The 23,645-nt window shown below is 40.3% G+C and overlaps 1 protein-coding gene across 6 annotated transcripts in view; it reads right to left on the reverse strand.

The window, feature by feature from the left end:
• The window catches only part of pde4d (phosphodiesterase 4D, cAMP-specific), a 271,210-nt gene that overhangs the window by 38,252 nt on the left and 209,313 nt on the right, over nt 1-23,645 (reverse strand). Inside the window, exon 1 of one of the 6 annotated variants that reach the window (XM_021320253.2) lies at nt 13,420-13,682. The exons of 4 other annotated variants lie outside the window; for them this stretch is intronic. In XM_021320253.2, the coding sequence (XP_021175928.2) occupies nt 13,420-13,547 (128 nt within the window). In that variant the 5' untranslated portion in view covers nt 13,548-13,682. Of the gene's footprint in view, nt 1-3,370; nt 3,601-13,419; nt 13,683-23,645 lie in introns of those variants that run through there. One more of the 6 variants, XM_012870011.3, reaches the window with a different exon arrangement.

Here is a 23,645-nt window from a genome sequence, read left to right on the forward strand (position 1 = left end):
AGATATAAGCAATGTGAATCTTTCTCTTCAGTCATAATACTGCTTTAGCACCTGCTGCCATGGCTGCAACATTGAGAAAAATCAGTCAATCATGAGACACAGAAAGAGGTCACCATGGCAATGGGCCATCATCTTGGTTCGTATGAGTAAAAGCAAAGCGACCCACTTCTGCTCCAATACACACGGGAGGTCCTCTTAACTGTGAACCTATTTTCTGTTCTATTCATCGTCTTAGGAGTGGATCACTCAAATGCCAATTTTAGGAAAAAAAAAAGATATTAAACTACTTCCATGCTGTCAGACCTTATGAAAGACTGAATATGTGACGTTCAGTTGTTGCCAGAAACTGTCAACGATGCTAAATCAAATAGTCAAAGGACAACCCATAAAACAGATATAACAATTTGCAAACATTTGATTTTGGTACATTTCTAAACATCATTTTGAGTAGAACTTATGTAAGTTAAAAAAAATTAATGATCTAGTTAAACAGCAAAATGTGTAATACATTTTTGAGATAATTTTACCCCAATTAAATGAACTTGTTAGTGTGAGGTTGACTAAACTTTAGACCCAACAGGGAGTATTTGTGAATTATTATTATTATTATTATTATTATTATTATTATTATTATTATTATTATTATTATTATTATTATTATTATCAAATAAGGGAGCAAAACATCTGCACAATTGACAGTTGATGAACATATATTTAAAAAAAACATGTCTGACAACCTTAGCTAAGATGTGCTGTTCATTCACAACTAAAGCCTTTAGGGTTAAAATGTTCAGTTCACAAGCAGGTTTAGCTTCCGAACTGACACTGCGGCTACACACTGGTTCAAAGTGGATAAAAAAAATCTTAAATTCTTTTTTGACCACAGTACTTGTGTGCATTCTTATACTTATCTGCATTACTTTTAACTTCAGCATTTAATCAACAATCAACCTACATCAACATATCAGCCTTCTCTGCAGGACACAGCAAACCATATAAAGAGATATTTAGCTAAATTCTTGTTGAAATGTTTAGATATAATTTGCTACCAAAACAACGTATTAAAGCAATTTGAATGCTTGATGTTTATTATATCCCAAATGTCCTTTTGATGGTGTAGCTGTGGTACGGTGAAAGCCAGGTGCAAACAGTCAGGCGTCACTGCTAATTTTAAAACAAAGAAAAAAATACAGAAATGGTTGCCTCCCATCTGCAAATCTGTCACCTTTCAATGATTTGATCATCCCTGTTTACTCAGGAAACACACTAACGGACACCATAAGACTACATTTGCCTACTTGGGAGGGACAGGTCTGTTTGGATTTCTTGAGGCTGTGCACCTATTCCTTGTCTTACATAGCTACGCACAGACGCACACAGACGCACATGGGAATTTGTGCACAAACACTGCATATATTAACCCGCAAGCCTTTAACGAAGCATGTAACAACATGAGCTGTCATAACAAAAGACTCTTTTGGGTTTACTGGACTTAAAAGCACGGCTAATTTAAAAACGGACAGTGACAGCAGTGATTACAAATGCATTCTTTATACTGCAAACACTGTGATATCTGTAATGAAAGATAAGGCAACAGCAGAATTAAATGAAAGAAGCCTCCACAAAACAGTTATTAGCTAAAAGGGGGGCAGGACAGATGGAGTAGGCGGCATGCCTCGTCCAGCTGAGTACTGCTTTTGGTAGACATTCAAAAATATGGCTCATACAAACCTAACGCTGCCAGATTCTCAGCTTTTAATAAGAGCGGCAAAAGAGACATTCTGCAGTCAGCTCTTTGACTAAAATCACTCTTGTATGCACGCTGTTTGCTGCAGGTGCAGTAATGCACGACACCTGCAGAGACACTACGACAGTGCAAGACCCGATTACTATATCTTTATTTCACACAAGCTGGGGAGGTTGAAGAGTGGATTAGTGAGCCAGCATGAGAAGACTGCGAGCGGACTCCACCGGCTTTAAGCACATATCCCACTTAAAACCCCCGTAACTTCATGATATATGTCTGCACACTGTTGTATTAAGTTACGATCCCTCTGAAACGGAGTAAGAAAATGTAAAAATATGTTGGTGCTCACCTTTAAATGTTGGAGCTACAGCACGTTATTTTTAACCGAAAAAACTGAGCGCTGACAGGCAAGGACAAGCAGAAACAGGAGGGAAAAGGAGAGAAGAGGGGAAAGCCAAGGCGAGGTTTGCCCCTGGCGATGCATTCAGCATCCTGAATTCAACTACAGAACAACTAAAGATATGTGCTGGAAAACTGTCTGTTAACACAATAATTAACAGCTAGTTTTCAGCTTTATCGGACCTGAACGGTGAACAGCTGGTTGGAAGCTACAATGGTATTTTGTTTTGTTTTTTTCTGTCAGTGAATGCAGAACACCTATGCGCTGCTAGCAGTGCTGACAACAACGCTATTCTTGGTGGGATCGTACTAAAAGCTGTCTATTTCAAGCATCTGTGAAGTATGTGAAAATTAAGCAAAAGAAATAGAGAGTTGAATCACATTATTTAAAAGAAACAATAGACATGTCTAAACATTCAATAGACCAAGACTTTCAACAGCTTGCTCTGTTTATCCTTTTAGCTTTCGATGTAGGCCTATGTCTGTCATGTAGCATGCTGGACTTGTAAACCATTTGGGAATCCGAAAGTCTCAAGGGTAAAGATGTGCAATTGGGTGTGTTAGCCATGGTAATAACTAAGACGAGATGCTGCAGACAGTTTCAAATGTCAACACAATCATCGTTTTACCTTTGTTTTAAAACAGTAACTCCTTCCAATGCTGTCTAGAAACACAACTCGATGCGTCCCCTCTGCTTTTACTATGAATAAACAATGACCACTAAAAACGAGAAACCAAGGGAAAATATTCTGAATGTCAGTGTGTCACATGTTCTTGAAGTTCTCCGCGAGAAATCGGAATCAGCTCAACTCGGATTAGGTAGGTCAGGTCTTAATTTTCGGGGTTTGAAAATCAGACACTCTGACTGGAGCATCTCTACTTCTCTGAACCGTTTCGGTACTCTTGTTTTTCACGAGCTGACAGATTTCGGGTAAAAATGCAATAAGGAAGGTCATTAAAGCGAGTGTCAAGGCATGGACAATAAGGTGTAAAGGCAACCTTATCTTCAGACCAAAGAATGAGCTAGGTCTTGCAAAGAAAGCACAAACACACCATAGTGGCATAAAATGAGCAGAGCGACAACGTTTAGACCTAAAACCGAGGCACAACATGAATAGAAGCAACTACAGCTAACAACAAATAGAAAAAAATAAGGTAGAGTCTCAGTAAAAGTATTTTGGAAACAGAATGTTGATAGCAGGATCACGTTTCCCGTCTATTTACCATATTCCCTCAGTGTTCTTCAGCGAGCTGGTGGAGCGCGACCGGGGCTTCAGAATGATACTCATGTTCTGACTTTTCCTTCCAGATCCACCTGGACAACATGTGTACGGTCCTCGTGTGCATGAAGTCGCAAACACCTTCCCCGTGGGCCACCGGGAGCCCACCGCCCGCCCACCGCTGCTGGTCCGAGGTGATCCGTCTGGAGCGTCCTTCCCCCAGCTTAGTGGAGTGGTCCAGACCAAACAGTCCTCCACGCTGCTGCTGCTGCTGCTGCTGCTCCTCCAGAAGCTCTGATGATTTGATAGTAGGTTGGTTTGTTAGCCCCGGCTCTCCCTCTCACTCACTTGTGCTTATCTGTCATGCCAGAGCACCATGTGATCTTCCTCTTTCCTAATCCAGCCATGCACTCGCTCCCACTGCTACTCCCCTTTCTCACTCTGCGCCACTCTTTCAAGTCCATGTGCTTATTTTTTTCCTTCAGCGACGGGCTGAAATAAGATTCCAGTTTCCCAGGAGGTACGTGACCGTCTTTCTGTCCCTCTGTGTCTCCAGAGCAGCTGCCGGGGTATGACTGAGTGGGGAGGGGTTGTTTTGGTAGTAGTAATTGTTTAAAGGGCGGGCCTTTTATCCCTGAGCAGTCTTAACAATCATCTCATGCGTCAGTCACCCGGCTACCGCCGTAACCTAAAACCGAGAGCCAAGCATTCCAACGTTCTTAAGAGCCTTGGCTGAGATAATGTAACAGAAGCTATGAATTGCATTAAAATAAGAAACAAGTGTCTTTTTTTTTTGCATTTTTTTGGTAAAGAGTTACAATTCCTTGCTAATAGAAACAAACTGAGGATTAAACACAGGAGGAAAAGACAATATAAAAGAATTCAATAGTTGCTGCAATTATGAGCTGATTAGTCATTATAAAGTAAAGCAAGAACTCCAAAATCCCCAGGTTTGAATTGTTTTAATATTTATTTTCTTCAGGGCCAAGTCTGTAGCATGAGTTAAGTGAAAATTGTACTTGCTTTGTACATTTCTTGTTTTAAATATATTATCCAACAATCTATAATTTTTGCACAGTGCACACCATCAAGTGATTGAGGCAGAACAGCCGTTGCTGCAGAGATAAGCCTCTTAGAACAGGCAGCAGAGTCTCATGCCGGTTTTGAGCCCAAGTCTCTGCAAAACCTTAAAATTCAGACAGGAGCACTCAGAAGCTGCGCACGCGTCTCCTCTCCTCACAAGTTCAATTATTTGCTACGTTTTGAATTATGTAAGAAAAGCAAATTGTAGGCCTGTCTCACAATCTTCTATCAAGGCTTTTATCTCTTGCTGTCTGGAAAACAGGCTCATCTTAAGAGCTGGAATGGGTTCTGTTTTTTTCTATTATTTTTGGATGGCTTGTCATTTTGCCTGACCACCACTGCGTAACCTTGCAGTGTTTGTCGTCTTCTGTGGAGTGTTTTGAACAACTGACAATTTTAAAGAGATTTTCTGTGTTCTACGGCGGTCTACTGTTAGGAAGTGTGGTTATAAGACTCCAACAGATCCTGTCTCCTGAAGACAGGCCACTTAGAATCCTTTTGGTTTGATCTGGAATTATAATCTGGTTTAAAACTGGACAAAAAAAAAGAATGATGCATAGTTTTCAGATTAAAAAAAATTGCAACTGAATTAAATTACACATTTGAAAAGTTCAAATTAGGAAATGTTTTCCTTTCTTTTGTGTTCTAGCCTATCCTGTAGGTTAATACTAAAGTCACTACAACCTCCCAACCGATCACAAATACAGACCCAGGAATGCTCTACCCCCAAGCTCCTCCCCCTTCAAAGAGTTCAAAGAGTGCACATTCTTTTTTTTCTTTTTTAAAAACTGGTTTTGGTAAATAGTTGGCTGAATAATGGGTTGCATTTGAATTCAGTGTTTGTGTGTTTTTCTATCTAAAAATAGGTCATTAAGCAACAGCATAAAATGGCCATGGTTGCACTTAAAATATATGTTTTAAGTTTTTGGATTATTATCAATATCAATCAATATTCTATTTATTTTATCGATATGCTTTTTTTCCTATATCATCCAGCTCTGGTCTGTTCTACATTTGAACCGTTAGCGTTATGGATAATAACTGAAAGAAGGCAATCTGAGAAACAAGCAGTCCAAATCATTTTCCTCTATAGGGTATTTATGACCATTTAGCTCAATAATTCATGATAATACTTTACTACATGGCCAAATAACACTATATACTAGTATAAGTACATGGTAACATAATAGAAACCAGGGACAAAACTGAAATGGACAGATTAAAAATGATTTACAGGGTACTAATTAGCAAATTTGTAAATTGTTTTAGAGCACTTTTTTGGCCAAGGAGCTCACACTCACAATGTGTGGTCTGTCAATAACTTTGCTAGCTATATGCATTGCTTATATCAACATACGGTATAACATTATGAGCACTGATGGGTGAAATATACTGTAGAACCTCTTCGTAGGTGTGATGTGTTAGGGAGCAAGTGAACATTATGTCCTCAAACTTGATGAGTTGGAAGCAAGAAATGAGGTGAAGCGTAAGGATTTAAGCAAGTTTGGCAAGTTTCAAATTGTGACGTCTATATGACTGGGTCAGAGGATCTCAACAAAGGCAGATGGTCCCAGGGTGTTCCCAGGCTGCAGTGGTCAGTCTACTAAAAGTGGTCCAAGAGGGGACCAGTGACAGGACCGTGACGAATTTTGGGAAGGCTGGCCCATTAGCTTTAGTTGAAATAGATGAGCTACTGAGCTCAAGCTGCTGATAGAAAGGTGCCTGAATTGCAGTTTGTTGTATGTGGGGCTGCACAGCAACAGACCAATTGGGTCGCACATGCTGACCCTTGTCATTACCCAAACACATCAACAGTTGGCAAGAGAACATCAGCACTGGAATGCAGAACCAAAAATAGCCCTTAAATACATTCTGTTGTGTACTTGAAGTCTCTAGGAGCGCAGAAAACCTGAATGTAGTCAGGCTAGGTGCCACGTTTATATCTTTATGTTATTTTTGGATCATATTTTCCAAGCCGTTTAGGTTTCTCTGTTTTCTATCTCATGTTTTGAACGATTACATCACAGTAGGCCCGTTTACACTACACTTTTTTAACCGAGCCGAGACCAGTCCGAGCTCGGTAACCGAGATAACTCTTGTGTGTAAATGGTCAGCAGACTGAACCAGACCACGCTAACGATAACTGGACCGCGCTAACTGCAGACCAGTTCATCAGTAGGTCTCGGACTGGGTTTTTTTATCCCGGTTCCCTGAGAACGAGGAGCGCATGAGCAGACCGCGTCATGCCCTTACAGTCAGCTGACTGTCAGCGGGTTTCCCGGCGTGTCTGGCTGCACGTCCCGATTCACACTCCATTCAGACAAATTTCAGACATTCATAATAATACTAGCTTCCTTACCGTGCCACACGGTTTCCAGTGATGACTCTGCTTATGAACCTCAGCGTCTGTTGTTGTTTCCCGCGTCTGTAAATCCTTATTAGACGTTCATTTGTCTTATCCACGTCCCAAAAGCCGAATCTGTCTAACAATAACATCCTGAATGTGACGGGTGCCGCCATTTTGATTTGCTCGGTCCCGCCTTCAATCCCAGAGAGCGGTAGTAACGCAGATCGCCACTAGGAGGCGAGGAGCAACCAAGGAACCATAACCGAGATAACTCCTGTGTGTGTAAACGGCTGCATTTATCTCAGTTAACTGGACCAAGCTAGGACCGGTCTCGGCATGGCTCGGTTTTTAGGTGTAGTGTAAACGGGCCTAGTATTTGCTGCAAAGTTGCCAAACAGGGTCAATGAGGTCAGGTTTACCAATTTCGTGTTTTATTTATTGGACTGATTTTCTAGTCCAAGCTGAAGGGTGCCGAAGCTACGAGTGGATAAGTGTTAGGTTGCTTATTACATCGTCCCCCAGCTTCCTACAAAAATGGGGTGGAGTGGAACGCTGAGTGGCCTGGAGGGGGACGGTGAAGGAACAGGGGTAAAAAGGGGGACGTGAGGGTAATTAAAAAAACTTCACATCCAAGCATTGTAGTTTTATTTTATATGGACCATAACTGGAGGATTTCAATGTAGGAAAGAAGGAAGAACTGAGAAGCATGATATGTCCCCTTTAAGTGACACATTTTCTTTCACATCACACAGACAGCCAGTACAAAGTCTTAAGACATCCACCCAATCAAATGACTATGGGACGTGCTTAGCAAATAAGTCCAGTCCATAGAGGCCCTATCTCTTAAAAATATTATTTTAACCCACAGAAAAATAGGCAGATCCACAATCAGCTATTTATTCAAAAGTTGATCAAAAAAAGCCATCACAGAAGAAGCTTTCATCCTTTCTAAGACACCCAGTGTTTTCTGGAGTTGTTCTTAATGCGGTTATCTATTGAGAATTAATTTAAAAACACAGAAGCCAATTAGGAAACATTTCAAAGTCTTAGGAAAAATATTTTGCTACCAAGAGATAAAACAAATCAAATCCAGACCAATAAAGATACAATACCAGGAAAATGTTTCAGTTCTTTTAATTTGAAAGCAGTGAAGATATGTGTCATCAACAACCCAATTGACTGCAGACGAAATTGCCATACATTCGATTTGTTATGAGTAGCATAGATGTTCAGCAGACAGAAAGCCGCAGACTAGAAAAATGCTCATTTGGATTTAAAGGAAATAAATGCACTGCATTGGCCAAGAGAAAATATACACTATCCCGGGGCAACCCAGAGACAAGCAGCAAATACAACCAGGCATACACACTTCTACCCAGGGGGACAATTTGAAAAATTAACCTTAATTTAATGTTTTTGGTCATGCACAAGAAAATCCAGACAAACAAGCCCCTTTTGAGATCTTAAATCATGTGCCTAAATGTGACAACTATTAAGGAATCGTACAAGCAACCGAAACACTTACAGTGCATGGCAAACTGACGTAGATTAAAGTTTGGTAAAAAGGGGGAAACTAATCCTGTGGAACTCCATGTGCTCAGAGAAATGACAATCTAACAAACTGACTGCCTGTTCTTTTACAGCTACAGGAACCAAAATTAAATTAAAAGGTCAGGCTATGACATCAGCGGCATTGTTATGATCCTGTAACATTGGGGGCTTAGCCCAGCACATTAAAAGTTGAATTTCCCCCCAACTGTATAATCTGCTAATAATAATATTATATAAAATGTTTTGCACCAATCCACTGCCCAAATACTGTTTTTTTTTTTTTAATGAATGTCAATTTTTAAAAAATGCATACAATCCTTGTTTTTAGAAGAATAAGGTATGAAGAACTACTTATTATTTTTATCACTGAACAAAAAGTAATTTTCAAATTGAAATAACTGCAAACTTTTTCTTCCACTTATCCAGGGTCGGGTTGCGGGGGTAGCAGCTTCAGTAGGGAGGCCCAGACGTCCCTCTCCCCAGCCACTCGGGCCATCTCCTCCGGGAGAATCCCAAGGCGTTCCCAGGCCAGCCGGGAGACATAGTCCCTCCAGCGTGTCCTGGGTCTTCCTCTGGGCCTCCTCCCGGTGGGACGTGCCCGGAACACCTCACCAGGAAGGCGTCCAAGAGGCATCCTGACCAGATGCCCGAGCCACCTCAACTGGCTCCTCTCGACGTGGAGGAGCAGCGGCTCTACTCTGAGTCCCCTCTGAATGACCGAGCTTCTCACCCCATCTCTAAGAGAGAGCCCAGACACCTTAAAGAGAAAACTCATTTTGGCCGCATGTATCTGCAATCGTTCTTTTGGTCCTGACCCAAAGCTCATGGCCATAGATGAGAGTGGGAACGTACATCGACCGATAAATCGAGAGCTTCACCTTTTGACTCGGCTCTCTCTTCACCACAACAGACCGGTACAGCGCCCGCTTCAAAGCAGACGCAGCGACAATCTGCCTATCGTTCTCTCGCTCCTTTTTTCCCTAATTAGTGAAGAAGACCCCAAGATACTAAACTCCTCCACTAGGGGCAGGAAATCTTGCCCGACCCGGAACCCTTTTCCGGCAAGCTGAACATTTCAAAATGTTATCTGAGTATGCTCACTCAATGTTTCTACTTGGTTAGTTGGTATTTCTATTTTTATATTTTAGATAGATATATTTGTACTTTGGGTATGCAATTACTGTAATCCAAGGTATTTTGAAATGTACGTTTTTGTAGCTATTTGTTGATGCCGATGAAAGCGTTTCAGACTACGTTAATAAAACCATCCGGATAAAATCCATCTGACTTGATCCGGTCGAGACAACTGCTCAGTGCTGGTGTGTGCACAAGTGACCTATTCTGTTAAAGACTCGATAATGACAAGTTTTGTGCGGTGAACTTTTTGTATCAAATACAGAGAAAGGCAAACAAATAAGTTTGCTTTTAAGTAAACATGTTGAATCTAGTTGAGATTAGATCTGAATGAAGGTTTTTAACAGATGTGTATTTTATAATTTCTTCCTTTTAAACACCCAGGGCCATTAAAAATCATCTGGGGCTTCAGCCCTGAAAAGCCCTGATATAATGACGCATATTGAAAAGTAAGTTGTACAAGCGATCATGATGCTTACGGTGAAGTATGGCAGACTGACGTAGTTTAGAGTTTGGTGAAAAGGGGGAAACTAATCCCATTACCAGAATGCAAATTCCTTTTGCTCAAAGAAATCACAGCTATAAAGAACTGTTTTATAGCAGAAATTTAACATAATGGGAGCCTGTTCTTTTGTGAAACTAAAGTAAGCCTATAAAAATCTCACCAGCTCACAATATGACATCCACATAGTAAATACTGTTCCTGACCATGGATCACATTCAGAAGCATATTATTCATTGATAAGACAGCCCAACCAGAAAAGCAAAAATAAAAACATAGATTCATAAACTCAGGTTGGTCCTTCTTCAGATTGCTCAGACTATAAATATATTTGACTCAATGATGAGTCTAGTGATTTTTCAAACAAACCACAACGGTTGAACTAGGACCTTTAAATGCAACTCAGTACCAAGTCTCTAAAAGTCTAGCAGCCATAATCTAAATTTTACACTTAATTTGCATTAAATGTGAGACAATACATTAATGATAGAACTCTCAAAACTTTTCAACATAGTAGATAGATTTATGTAAAACTGATTTTAACATTTAAGTAGCCACACTGCCCCCTACAGGATGCAGAGATATAAGACAGCTCAGAGTTTTCTGATACACAGTTTGAGGATACATATAGATGTGAAATGTAGTATTCTGAGCTTAGAAATGACATATTTCCTTCTATTCATCTATTATTTTTTCCTGTACTCTGTTTTTGTCACCTTCTCTCCCGTTTAACGTTTACTTTCTTTCTTTCTTTCCTTTTCTGTGTCCACTGAATTTGAAACAATGTCCAATAAAGTTTTTTACATATGCATCACTTGTGAAAGTAATCTGTTGGGCTCTCTTTGGCACTACACATCCTGTCAGACTGGACATGCAAAAAAATGTTTTTAAATGACCTGTAAATAAATACTGAACACGCTGAACTAAACAAACCTTAAATGTTAAGTTGTGTTTTATTCACCTGAGTGATTAAATTTTTTTACTCTCAATGTGAAAACCGGCCAGTCATTAGGAAGTTAATATGCCTTTATTACCAAGTTGTAAACACATTTAGTCACTTTGACTGTACAGAAAGCGGTCCATTTTCTATTAACCATCTAATGTCACATACCCCTATGACCTAAATCTGCCAGTGATTGGCTAATCATTTCCTCCTGATGTCTCCTCCTCAAAAGGTCCAGGCTTTAAGAGCATGAGCTGCATTATGGCTCAGACACATCAAGAAGTGTTTCACAACAAGGACCGATAGACCTGACAAATACAGTTGCACTAGATGTTTTTTGTTTGCTTTTTATATTTTCAAACTTTTTGGTGAGCTTTTTCCATGCCTTGATTATATTTTAGGTGTCAACTAGCAAAAACTGTTTTTTTTTTTTCGTTTTTTTTTTGTCCAACCTGGCTGAGGATCTAAAGTGGGGAACCGAGAAGGAATCCAATGACCTGCACCTACAACTTACAGCTAAAAGTCTCAGATGGACCATCAGTTGAACAAACAGCAGGAGCTGAATGTCCTGTAAAGTTCAATGACTTTCCTCCCCTTTTCCCCCTCCAATTTTAACATTAAATATTAGCATTTGTTAGAGTAAATCTCTTTCACACACACGAGACCAATAAGCTATTGAAAAATCTAAGACTGCAATCGAATTGCAGTCTTAGATTTTGAATTAGTGTTAGTGTTTTGAAAATCCAACTGCCCAGCCATACAACTTGCCTGTGGTAGTAGTGTGTGGCGTATATTTAGCTTTAGTTATTTAGGTTTTTAGCTTTGTTTATTAGTGTGTTTCTTTATGTTTTATTGAATAAATCTCAGTTTTCAATTCTTGGTTACACTGAATGCCAGTTCATAACGGATTGTATACTAATAAATAGAAGTATATTTACCCTTGCATAAAACCTAAATAAATAGTTTTTCTCACAAATATACACAAAAAAAATCTCCAGATTTTTCTTTAAATCTGAGAATCACTCTTTGTGAAGGAAAAACAAATAAAACTTCAAACTGATTGTTGATAGATCAGGAGACTGAAAGAAGTTGGACAGGCTGTGAGAGTGCTTACATGTTTTAATATCTACCGACCCCCAAAAGAAACAATAAGTGTAGACGTAGCTTTAAAATATGTTCACTTAACTTCGTCATATCCACAGCTTTTCAACAGAGTCCTCGGAAGATCACTGCGTAAATCACAAGCAAATTATGGCGTACGTGTGCTTTGAGCACAATCCAGTAAGTTAAGACCTAATGAGAATAAAACTGCATTAGAACTCCTAAAGACTCCTAGACGTTACTGCCACCTAGTGTTGAAATTAATTGCTGCCATAAACCCAGTGACATTGCTTAAGTTAACACAGAAAAATATCGATTTCCTTTTCTCCTCCATGAGCCAGGTTCTGTATCAATGCATGCACACAGACACATGCACACATCCATTAAAGGGTGAAATAAATAGCACTTAGGAAGGGAGCAGGGGGGACAGCACAGATGGTTGGTAAACAGTATCAACGAGGTTACATCCATATTCGTATGTATGGAACCAGCCGCCAATAGTGCAGCATCCAAATACTATACATGAGCATACACCGGCAGAGGGTCATTCATGTCAATGTGCGTCCACTCTCAGATACAGAAAACAGGCAGAAGGGAACATCAAATGACAGGCACTTACAGGAGCGACGGACAACATGTTAGAGAAATGCTGAAGGAAAAACAGGCACAATGAGCGCCTGAAATTTCTCTTTGAACTGTAATGGGCACAGAGTGCTCTGATGATTAGCCTGGCCTCTGCTCATTAGTGAACACAGCTGACCTCCTGTAGCCCTCCGCGCTTTAGATGGTCACTTGATGGAACCTGCTTATCTGTCACTTATCGCGTGTTTAGCTGTGTCGTATCAAAAAGCCTGGAGGATAGAATAGTGTTTGCCTCACAGCGGACCGAGAGAAACGCGAACCTGGACAAAATGACCCAGACTTCGGGCCGACACTATGGGATTTATAAAGCAAACAGCCCAACTGCAGAGCTGCAGCCACCAAGCAACGGCCGTTTACACAACTCTCCGCTCCAGTTCTGTGTTGTCCAGGCAGAACTATTTATCAGCGTATCTTCCGATAAGACAGAGCACACTCACACGGCCACACACACAGTGCACACAAATACCAGTAATACAAACACACAAATCCAATCTGGGCTCAGTATGTTCTGAAATAACACGGACGCAAAGCAATAAGAGAGTTTTTTTTTCTTTACTCGTTCCTCTTTTATTTCAGTTACCAAAACTTAAATTTTCACATGCAACGAAGAGCCCAATTTCAACTATACATACAAAGCTAATTATTTAAAGAATGCATGTTATATGAAATAGCATAACAGCATATAGAGATCAGATTAAAGTCTGTTTGCACACACACCTTCCTGCGAATAGTTTCGGCGAGGAGCCATACCCTCTCCTGGCACGAGGTTTGATGTCGATGGGCTTGTTCGTGGCGTACGGCGAGCCATTGGAGCAGGCGTGGCGGTACCGGGCTATCTTCTCCAATGACAGATAATCCGAGTTCCCAGGCAAACTCATGTCTTTTTTTAATTTATTTTTTTTTATTTAATGAGCGCTATCACACATGCGCTTGTGTGCAGACTCAGAGAAAAGAGGAAGAATAGATGGAGTGACAAGGTTGGTAAAGCCACCTATATAGATAGGAGGGAGGTGTGTGTGCGTGTGTGTGTGTGTGTGTGTGTGTATGTGAAGAGAGGAGGAGAAGAGAGGGATCTGGAGGGGTGTGACTTAAAACAGGGAAAAAAGGAGAATTATGGTGAGTGAGAGAGAAAGATGCCGACAAGGGAGGAGCAAAGTGCAGTGGCAAAGCAAACTAATTTAGATTTTCTCTCATGCAGCCGCTAAGAGTCACTAGTGACCAAGAAATCGCTTTCAGTAGTGTACTAATAAATTGGTACGAACTTAACATATCTGCTGGTATCTTCTGCTTATAGGGGTTTATTAGTGTGATAAGTGGTTCTGGGGTTTAAAAATAAAAGGAAATACTTTTATTAAAAACACATGGCCAAGCCAAAATCTAAAAATTAATAATGCCTAGGCAAATAGTTGTTCAGCACCAACATTCTACAAATGAAGCTTCGCACTACGTGTCACCTGTCTGAAAAAGACCTCTACAAACTTCCCTTGCTTACAAGAGAGACAAACTTGGTTGTTTGTAAAGATTTCTTTAGAAAGGCAGTGGTTTTAAAACTGTAAGACAAAGAGGAGTAAGCAGCCGCCTGCTGGTCTTACCAGAGCAAATTGTCTGATTAAGTAACACGCTTATATCAGCGCACTTAACAAAGTAGTCCATGTGTTTGTTACTTCAAGGCTGGGGCTGGGCTTTTGTAATTCTTTACAAATCCACAAAATGCAGTTAAAAACGTTATACTTATCCAAAATGCTACAGCAAGAGTTCTGATTACATTAAAGAGAGAGGTGTTTCTGCCGTATTGGTTTCCCTTCATTGACTCCCTATTAAATCAAGAATAGAATTAAAAATTCTCCTTCTCACATATAAAGCCCTTAATAATCAATAATCATGTCTATGCTTGGCCTTCTCAAACCCCCGTCAGTCATGGAAGATGACCGTCAACACTGAACCTGGTTCTGGTGGAGGTTTCTTCCTGAAAAAGGGGAAAGTTTCTCTCCACTGTCGCTACATCCATGTCCGGTATGTGGGGATGCTGCAAAGTTGGCGTCACAGCTGGGGCTACATGCTCATCCAGAAGGAGTGAATCCTGCGTGTCCATGACTCGATGCAATCTGCTGAGCTTTCTTAGATAGAAAACTTTTTAACAATCTGTCTGTTTGATTCAGTTGACTTTGTGAAGTGCTTTGAGATGGGATATGTTGTGAACTGGAACAATGCAAATAGAAGGAACTGAATTATAATTGTGGCACTTTCTAAAGAGCAGAATAGCTAAAAAGGTATATTCGGAGCAAAAATAAATAAAAAGAAAACACAAAAAGGTATTTGTCAATATTTTTGCCTAGGTTTAATGTGTGAAAATCAAAATATGAATAACAATGTTCTAGAGAAGATTGGTATAACTGCCATATTTACTATTTTTGCATTATTTAGCAGTGAAGGGACATTTTTTTTCTGTTTTAAATAAATACTATTAAATTACATTATATTTTGTTGTTTTAAATGTTTATCAAACCGTGCACATCCGTCTGGACAGTAGTGAGTGCAACTGATTAGGTCTAGGCTAAGAAATCAAACAAAAAAAATCATAATATATGTATGATATCCTTTGTAAACTTTAAATGATTCAGGAGAAATGTGATGATTATCCCATAATCTTAAATAGGAGGCAATTTGCCTTTCTTTTCTGTTTGGAAAATGTTTTATTTCTGCAGTGTTCAATGAATGACTGCCCTAAAAACAGCTTAAATTCTTGGTAGTCCTTAAAAATCAGTCAGGCTTGCAGAAGTCATTTTGTTGAAGTTGAAATATTAACAAGAACCAAGAAAATAAGTCTAGTTGTCTTTTAAAATACTTGGATTTAAGCCTATGACAATGTCATAGTTATTTCATACCTTTGGGGGGCAGTATGGTCCCAGAAAACAGAATTAGTTGGTCTGACATGACAATGTTTCAGATTTGGATCACATGCTCAAATTTTAATTAAGAAAATGTACTGCATATATTTAGTCAAAATAAGAGATTAAAGTAAAAATAGATCTGAATGGGTTCTTTTCCCCTAAAATCATCATCTACTTTATGGTAAATTGTTTGTATTTCTCAGTCCCAACCATCCATTCATCCATCCGTCCAGAACTGATGGATCTGATAGCTCTTTGTCAGCAGCCAGCAGGGGGCAGTCTTCTCCACAGAGACAAACCACAGGTGTAGGTGAGCAACAGCCCAAACCAAAAGCAACACAGCAGCACAAACCTGCAGAGCAGCAAATCTCTTTGGAGTTACGGCTCCTGCTCAGCTCTGACAGAAGCAGCCAGCATGTGACAACAGCTCCTGCGCGGACAGGGGATGGCTGTCAAAGTCAAAGATACACTGACAGGCAACAACAAGCCACTTCATACTCCCTGAACATCCGAGCCCAGCGCAACAGACACGCAAAGTCACATGGGCTGTTAAAGAGCAAGTATTAGAAAAGAACCACACGGCAGCGTGTTGAATAAACACGGGTCATCACACAAATACGCAGGCTAGGACACACGCCTATGTTTGCCTTGCAGCAGAGTGTGCCACACAACTGTAGCTGTGCCAACGTGCCGCGATGCAGTGCCAGGCGACTGTCGTCAAACTCCCCGAGGCTTAAAGCCATAAAAGCGGAACATCTGGATCTGCAAACCGAGACATTTTCACACCAGCTGGGCAAGCTTATATGAAAGGCTACGCGCCACCTTTTCAAACGACAGACGTGTGCGGGGTTATTATTTCTTATTTACGCAACCGCTACATTCAACTACTTGAAATAAGACGCCCATCTAAATAAAAGTACAATTTGGATTTATTTGGTAGTACACAGAGACAAAAAAATTACTGCTGCACCTCAGAGCCTTTTTGCGATTGCACTTCCAGTTGCACTGCAAGAAACGTGACTACGATTACAGTGATTGCATGATTGTTTGTTGAGTATGTAAATAAGCCAATGTGATGTGATTAAAGAGGGGGAACAATAGAAAGCTAATTGAAATTCAAGGGTAGCTGCCTTTGCTTAAAACAGGAGCAGCTTTCAGTCACATTTTGTCACTATAAAATGTGTCGCTACCACGCATGTCAAGCAGCAATTCCTCAGGTAGACTGGCGATTTCTGCCTGTCTTCACAGTTCCTCTGCTGGATTCATGTTTATGATGTGGTTGCTATGGCACAATTCTAAAGGGGACAGGTAGAAAGTTACAACCAATGAGCCCTCAGTTGCTAAGGACACGGCGGCAGACTGCGCTTTGAGGGATCGCGAATGACAGGGTCAAGGATGGCACGCTGAAGTTATACAATCGGGCATGGCTGTGTGGAGGAAATTTTGTTTACGCTAACGCAAACCAGCTGCGAAGGATTTTTACATCGTTTTGGGCCAGGAAATTAGTTATTAACGGCGGCCACTTAATACTTCACAGAGGCCATGCATGACTTACCTCAGCTCTATTTATACATCACGCTGACTCACAGGCCAGGGAGAGGATTTAAGCCGTTTGTCTCTCAGACTCAGCAGAGCACAAAGGAGAATAGAAAGCACCCTTGTTGCAGAATGAAAGGTGTAGAGAAGTGCAAAGCGCTGAATATCGGACCCACAAAAGCTCTTAGTCATGCTGCACATGTGTGTTCTCTGAGTATTTACACATTTAGCTGAGAATCCGGCGAGTGAGAGAAGAGGGGGGGGGGGGAGCGCTAGCGTCGTGATGCGTTAAAGCCGAAGAGATGCTAGACTGAATGAATTAGGGAAGCATGTAGTGTGACCGGCATGAAGAAATCCGCGCTACAAGCACAAAACCACTCGTGTCAGAACAGACCTCGGAGTCAGATCAACAACAGAAACAACAAAACCAGCCCGACAATTTTATTTTCAATAATCCAGCATTATATGTAAATATTATTCAAGAGCAAATCCTAAAGGGTAGCAATTTGCAGACACTATAGGAAGGTACCTCGGTACAGAATGTACTCTTAAGGCAATGTTCTGGAATACAAAAGCAAATCCCCCCCCCGCAGACTTGAGGATTTGTGTCCCCAGGTTCAAAAAGGCGTCCTGGGGCCAAAGACAGAGAAATACATCTCTCCCTGCTGGCGGGTAACTGTTGATTATGAGTAAGCAGGAGGGATGTTACTATCCCACAGTCACCAGCATTTAAACAGTCGTGCAGCAAATGAAGTCGCACACACCATCGACTCTGAAAACGTGGGGCTTCACAATTGACTTTGATGACATTTGGTGGTTTCCTAATCTGGAAGAAATTAGGAAACTCTTTCAGTTCAGATCTCTGTGTGATTCTTGACATTCAGAGAAGTGAAAAAAAAGGAGTATTCACATGTCATAGAAAATCAATGGTATAGCTTTCAATGCTTTAAAGCCTAATGTAAGACACAGGGTACCATTCAGAAATTTCTAGCCTTTAAAACTCGACATTTCTATTCCTATAATGTTTTGTGTCGTGCTTGTCATCTACTTTTGAAGTTATCATATTTTTCCAACCAAAATGACAATTTGTACAAATCAAATAATACATGGTAAATGATGGTAAATAACCAATAGGTGCCTGGATTTTCACAGATGCCACGCATTTTGTCTGCCAAAAACTTTTAATGAAGTAAGTTTTCCTTGTATGACAATTAAAAGCCTATTTTAAAATGATAATTTATGAAATTTCATTTCCTTTGACCTTCAAATGAAGTTCAAGTCTAAAACACTTGATTAATACTCAATGGAAACACAGCTTCTTAGAGCCAGGGTTCTCAAACAGTGGTGCAAGTACTACTGACTGTACACTGACTGATTTGCTATCTACAATATAAGTAAAAAAAAACAAATCTACTGTAATTTGCAGTTAATGAGGCTAAACAGCCAAAAATGTAAGTAGTTCAAAAACATTAATCTTTGCTTCAAGCTAAAGTGAAGCACAGTGGAGAAATTTAGGAAAAGGCAGACGGTCGCCAGAATCCTTGTTAGCTGGAAGGATTCAATGGGGATAGAAAACAGATGGATAGATGCTCGTTGAAATGGATGGATTCTAGTTGAAAAACCAGAAGAAATCACAAATTATACACAATGACCAGACTTAATATTTTAGTAATACAACCCAAAAGGAAGCAATAAAACATATTAGTATTGCATATTTATGCATCTAAAAACATTCAAATACTAATGGCACATGTTCCCAAATAGAAGTTGTACATGTCTGTGTGTAAAGGCTTTACTGAAGCACAGACTGGCAGAGGCACAAATACACTCTTTGTTGCTACAGCCGTTGAAATATTTTAAACAAATGGAAACTATACTGGAGTTTGAGGGTACTGCTGATGAGAAACCATCTTTACCTCTTGAAATTCAGACTTTAAGAGGTTTGCTTTTTCTAACTTGGTGGTCCTTGGAAAAAGTCTTATAAAAACTCTGAGAACCACTCTCAGACTTTTTGTGGTAAGTATGGGATTCTATACAGCAGGTTTTTAAGCAAAGAACTAAATCTATCAGTGTGGTAGGGCTTTCAGAAATATGGGCCTTAAAATGATATTTTATGTTTGAATCAGTATTTGAAATATTTAAAAACTCATTGTATTTAGTGAGGGAGTTTCAAACAACCATCATGAGAATGTTTTCCCTTTAACAATGCACCAGTCAGTCAGCCAGAAATCAGAAAGGGCCAAATTTTCCTTGACTGGCTCTGATTAGTGATTGGCAGATTAAATGATAAAACTGACTTTTTCCTATATTTATCAAATGCATCTAAACTAAGAACTCCCATCATTTTTTTGTCTATAAATACATCAACCAACAGCCTTGGATATATTTATTTTTAAATTTTTATAAGAATCAGATGATGCCCTGGTTTTATACTTAAAATGGAATCATCAGAATCAGCCTCAAAGAAAATGGGAATATTGGTGTTGGCCAGGAAAAGTCTGATTGCTTCATCTGTCTTTTGCTCTTAAACCTTAATAGTGATAATTTGTGGTAAATTGTGCACAAACAAAGAACAAAACAGTTATGGACGTCACAGACTTAGCTTTGGCTTGCAAACTTGGCTTTAAAAAGACTCATTGATGAGGAATTAAAATGATGAAAACAGGAAGCAGCCACTCGTGGACTTGAACACTGCTCGAGCGGCTTTTCCACATTACACATGCGCACGTAGCTCCAGCTCGAGTGTACCTCAAGCACACGGGGAAGTTAATAGGTTTAACTTGGCAGCGGTCCCTGTGATGTCAGAGTAATCCTTCATTAAAACTGTGATGACATCATTGGGCTGCTCGGCATGTGAAACCTGCATATGGCCACATATTTACAGGACGTGAGCAGGGGGATGCCCTGCCACCTTGCACAAAGGATGCCCTGAACACCAACCTAATCCAGATTAGGGTGTTCTTCGGAACTCATGCAGGGAACACTGGAGTCACAGTAGCTGTATTAAATATTATGACGTCTCACAAGCAGTTTATCGAGTACAACTCTGCGGTTGTGCCAAAACGTTACCAGGGGAGTCAAGTGCAGTGCGTGGAGATGGTTGACTGGATATTTGTTTGCCTAAGTAAGTTAACTAAAACTAACAGTGAAGATTCAAGATATACATTCATACTCAGTAACTTAGAAAAGTTTATTTATTTCAGTAACTTATTTCACTAAGGGGAATTTTATAGATTAAGAATTGACCGACTAATATTTTAAATGGGACATATGCTTTTAAATCCTTGCTTTTTGAACATTTGAATCATTCAGCTGTGATCTATATAAAGTGGATCTCTAATGCTTTGGCCTGAAGTCCCCAATATCCTCTTTAATTTACCCCTGTGTGCCCCCCTTTCACCCTTGTTTTATGGGTGAAAAGAGGATCTGCATCTGAGAGCATCTTACTATGGTGCCGTCTCTTTAAATCTACAGGAGGCACTTTACACCTTGTCCCCCTCCACGTCACTGAGTGTCCCACTTCACCTCTTTTGGCCATTATGAAGTGTGCTGGGAGGTAATGAACAACTAATGATTATTCCACTTCTAGTTTCAGCATCCTTTAGCTTGGACTGCAAAATCACTCAGAAAAATAATTATCAAAAACCTGAGAATGGTAAGATGGAAGTTCTTGCCCTTGTTCAGTTTTGTGATGCCGCTCGTTACTTGCGACCGCCTGCTTGGAGCAACTCAGTGCATCAAACTCAGTGTCACATGTAAAACAGTTCGATGTAAAGACATCTTGCTGCCGAGAAGTTATTGTGTGACACTGTGTACACGGTCGTAAAAATTGAGCCCTGCACATAGTCTGCGCAGAGGCCACCTTGAGTACTCGCGGACCTCCGTGGAGTGAACTACGCCCGAGTATGTGGTGGCCTTTACATGAATGCACTTCTAGTTTCGACATTACAGTCAGGCAGTCTTGCTCTGGGATCCGATCAGGTAGTGACACAGTGCACCGTAATGCTCAGAATATCCACAGAGCAGGGCGGCTTCAATGCTTATCAAAGTCCTCCTTACACATTTTAACAGATATTGAGCAAATTGTACCACATAAAATCGGTCAGTAAGCACAACTCATATATCCCCCTGGGATTATTAAAGTATGTCTGATTCTGATATAAGGTCCACCAGATTATAATGCACACCTTAAATTTTGAGAAAAATTAAGGATTTTAAGTGCGTCCAAAAAACACAGTAATAGAAAACAGAAAAAAACTGAATGGCTTGAAAAACATGACCTAAAACGAGTATAGAAATACATCTACGCAGCACCTGGAGAGACTACAGTTCAACTTTTCTCAAAAACTACAAGTACACAACAAAATGTATTTATATATATATATCCCCTTTAAGGCCTTCATATCCTTCTAATTGTACCATTTTCTTCCGAATTTCTGATAAATGAGCCTTATTGGACTGGCTATTCTTATTTTATTGAATGACTCTGTATGCATTGAAACACACTGAAAATATATGATGACCATGGAGTAAATATTGTGTCAGTCCCACTTTTTCTGCCAAAACAGCCCTGACTCCTGAAGTTGTGATATCTGGTACAGCACACAGATACCTGACAGGAATGAGATATGGGGAATTTGGACACCAAGTTGAGACTTCTGAAACCTTTTCTGAACAATTCTCCCTGCTACATGAAACTACAGCCATTGGGGAAGACTGTTCAGAGTGTACATAGTCTGCAGCAATTTTTTGGAAGGTGGACAGTGGCAAACTAACATCAACATGGATTTTCAGGACCCAAGGTTTTCCAGCAGAACAATGCATCGCACCGATTCTGCCAGCTTGTCTTTTCCCCCACAATGGATCCTGGCCCCATGTGTTCCCCAAGAAAGTGAAGCACAGGCACCCCTCTGACAAGCATGATATAAAAGAAAATGTAATTCATCAGATCAGGCCACCTTCTTTCATTCCTTCTCCGTCCAGCTGTGATGTTCACGTTTCTATTGGTTCTTGTCCTGGAGTGACATGGTTACCTAATCACAGTCCTACAGCGTAGCCATGTTTTCAAGTTGAACACAAATAAAAATAGAAATACAGCTCTCAAGAGCTTGGATGTGGAATGTTATCCAATTTTTCTGTATCCTCACAGCATGAAAAATCGTTGCCCCGATATTTCTCGCTTACACAAAACCCCTGGATAAACAGTAGTAGCTATTCCTCCTTCATTATGGCAGGATAATGCATAATAATGTTTAGGCTCACAGCAAAGCTAAGAGCGAAATGTGAACCGAACCCAATGGTATTACGTATATTTTGCAGGAACCAAAAATAATGTAAAAATACTGCAAAGAAATGTGTTTATACATCTATACATGTTAAAACATGAATAATGTATGTAAGTGTTGAATGTTGTTACCATTTATCTGTCTAGTTATGTCCTGAAGGGCAGAGAATATTTTTCTAGACCTTGTGAAATGAAAGTCTGTCTTACTGAATTGGATGAGCAGTCACAATTCTGGTTGGTCAAGTGCGGAAGCAGCAAGGAAACATATGAAGAAACGGACTTTGTTTCCAAAGGAAGATAAAACTAACCTGACTCCGCCAGATAGATTTGCTCCGCAAATCCATCTGGAAACATTCCGTTGAAGTAATTTTGGGAAGGGGCGAAAATATGGTTAGCTGATTGGCCTATGTTGGTGATAGACGGGCCAAATAAACCAATCAGATTCGTCGTCACTCTGTTACGAGCGACGACGAAAACACAACCACAAGCCAAGCTACTCTTGCTGCTGCAGGTAAAGGCTCGTTAGCTCAGCAAATAAATACTCTATAATTCCGATAAAACTTGCTCGATAGCCACGCTAACGCTAGTTTCATCGGCTGAAGCCGCCATGTTCTTTAGACTGAACTGCCGCGCTTCTGGTTGCGTCACACCTCAACCCGCCTCAAAGCCAACGCTGATTGGACGTTCGTTTGGTGAACGGCTCCAAATTTTCTTTAACAGAGAGTAGCCAGACTGATCTGCGAGTGAAACCTTGAAAGCTCGCGAGATCAGGATGGTCTCACGAGGCTAAGATAAAACATGCAGACCAAACATTGGCCACAAAAATAGCATCTGCTACACTTAAATGTAATGAAACGTTCAGCAGAAACAACTACGATCCAAATCAAACCATCCAGTTTTGTGTGCAGGCATTTGCTAAAATTATAAACCAGTAGATTGTAATATTTTTAAATCCGGTGAGGTATGTGTGTGTGTGTGTGTGTGTGTGTGTGTGTGTGTGTGTGTGTGTGTGTGTGTGTGTGTGTGTGTGTGAGGGGACACCCTCGATAAGCCTAAGCCTTTCAAACCTATGCCTCCTAGTACATGCTGCCGTCATCATGGCAATCCTAATCACCACCTTCGTCAAAAGCAATTCCCTCATGAAAACGAACAGCGTCATCACTGTGTTTCTGTGCATATAAGAGATAATTCCCCTTGCATTTGTGATGCTCTGTGCCTCATGTCTGTAAGTTGCATCACAAGGGAGGTGGCAGAACAAAGAGGTA

The sequence above is a fragment of the Fundulus heteroclitus genome, chromosome 12, assembly GCF_011125445.2.
Source record: "Fundulus heteroclitus isolate FHET01 chromosome 12, MU-UCD_Fhet_4.1, whole genome shotgun sequence".
Classification (NCBI taxonomy): domain Eukaryota; kingdom Metazoa; phylum Chordata; class Actinopteri; order Cyprinodontiformes; family Fundulidae; genus Fundulus; species Fundulus heteroclitus.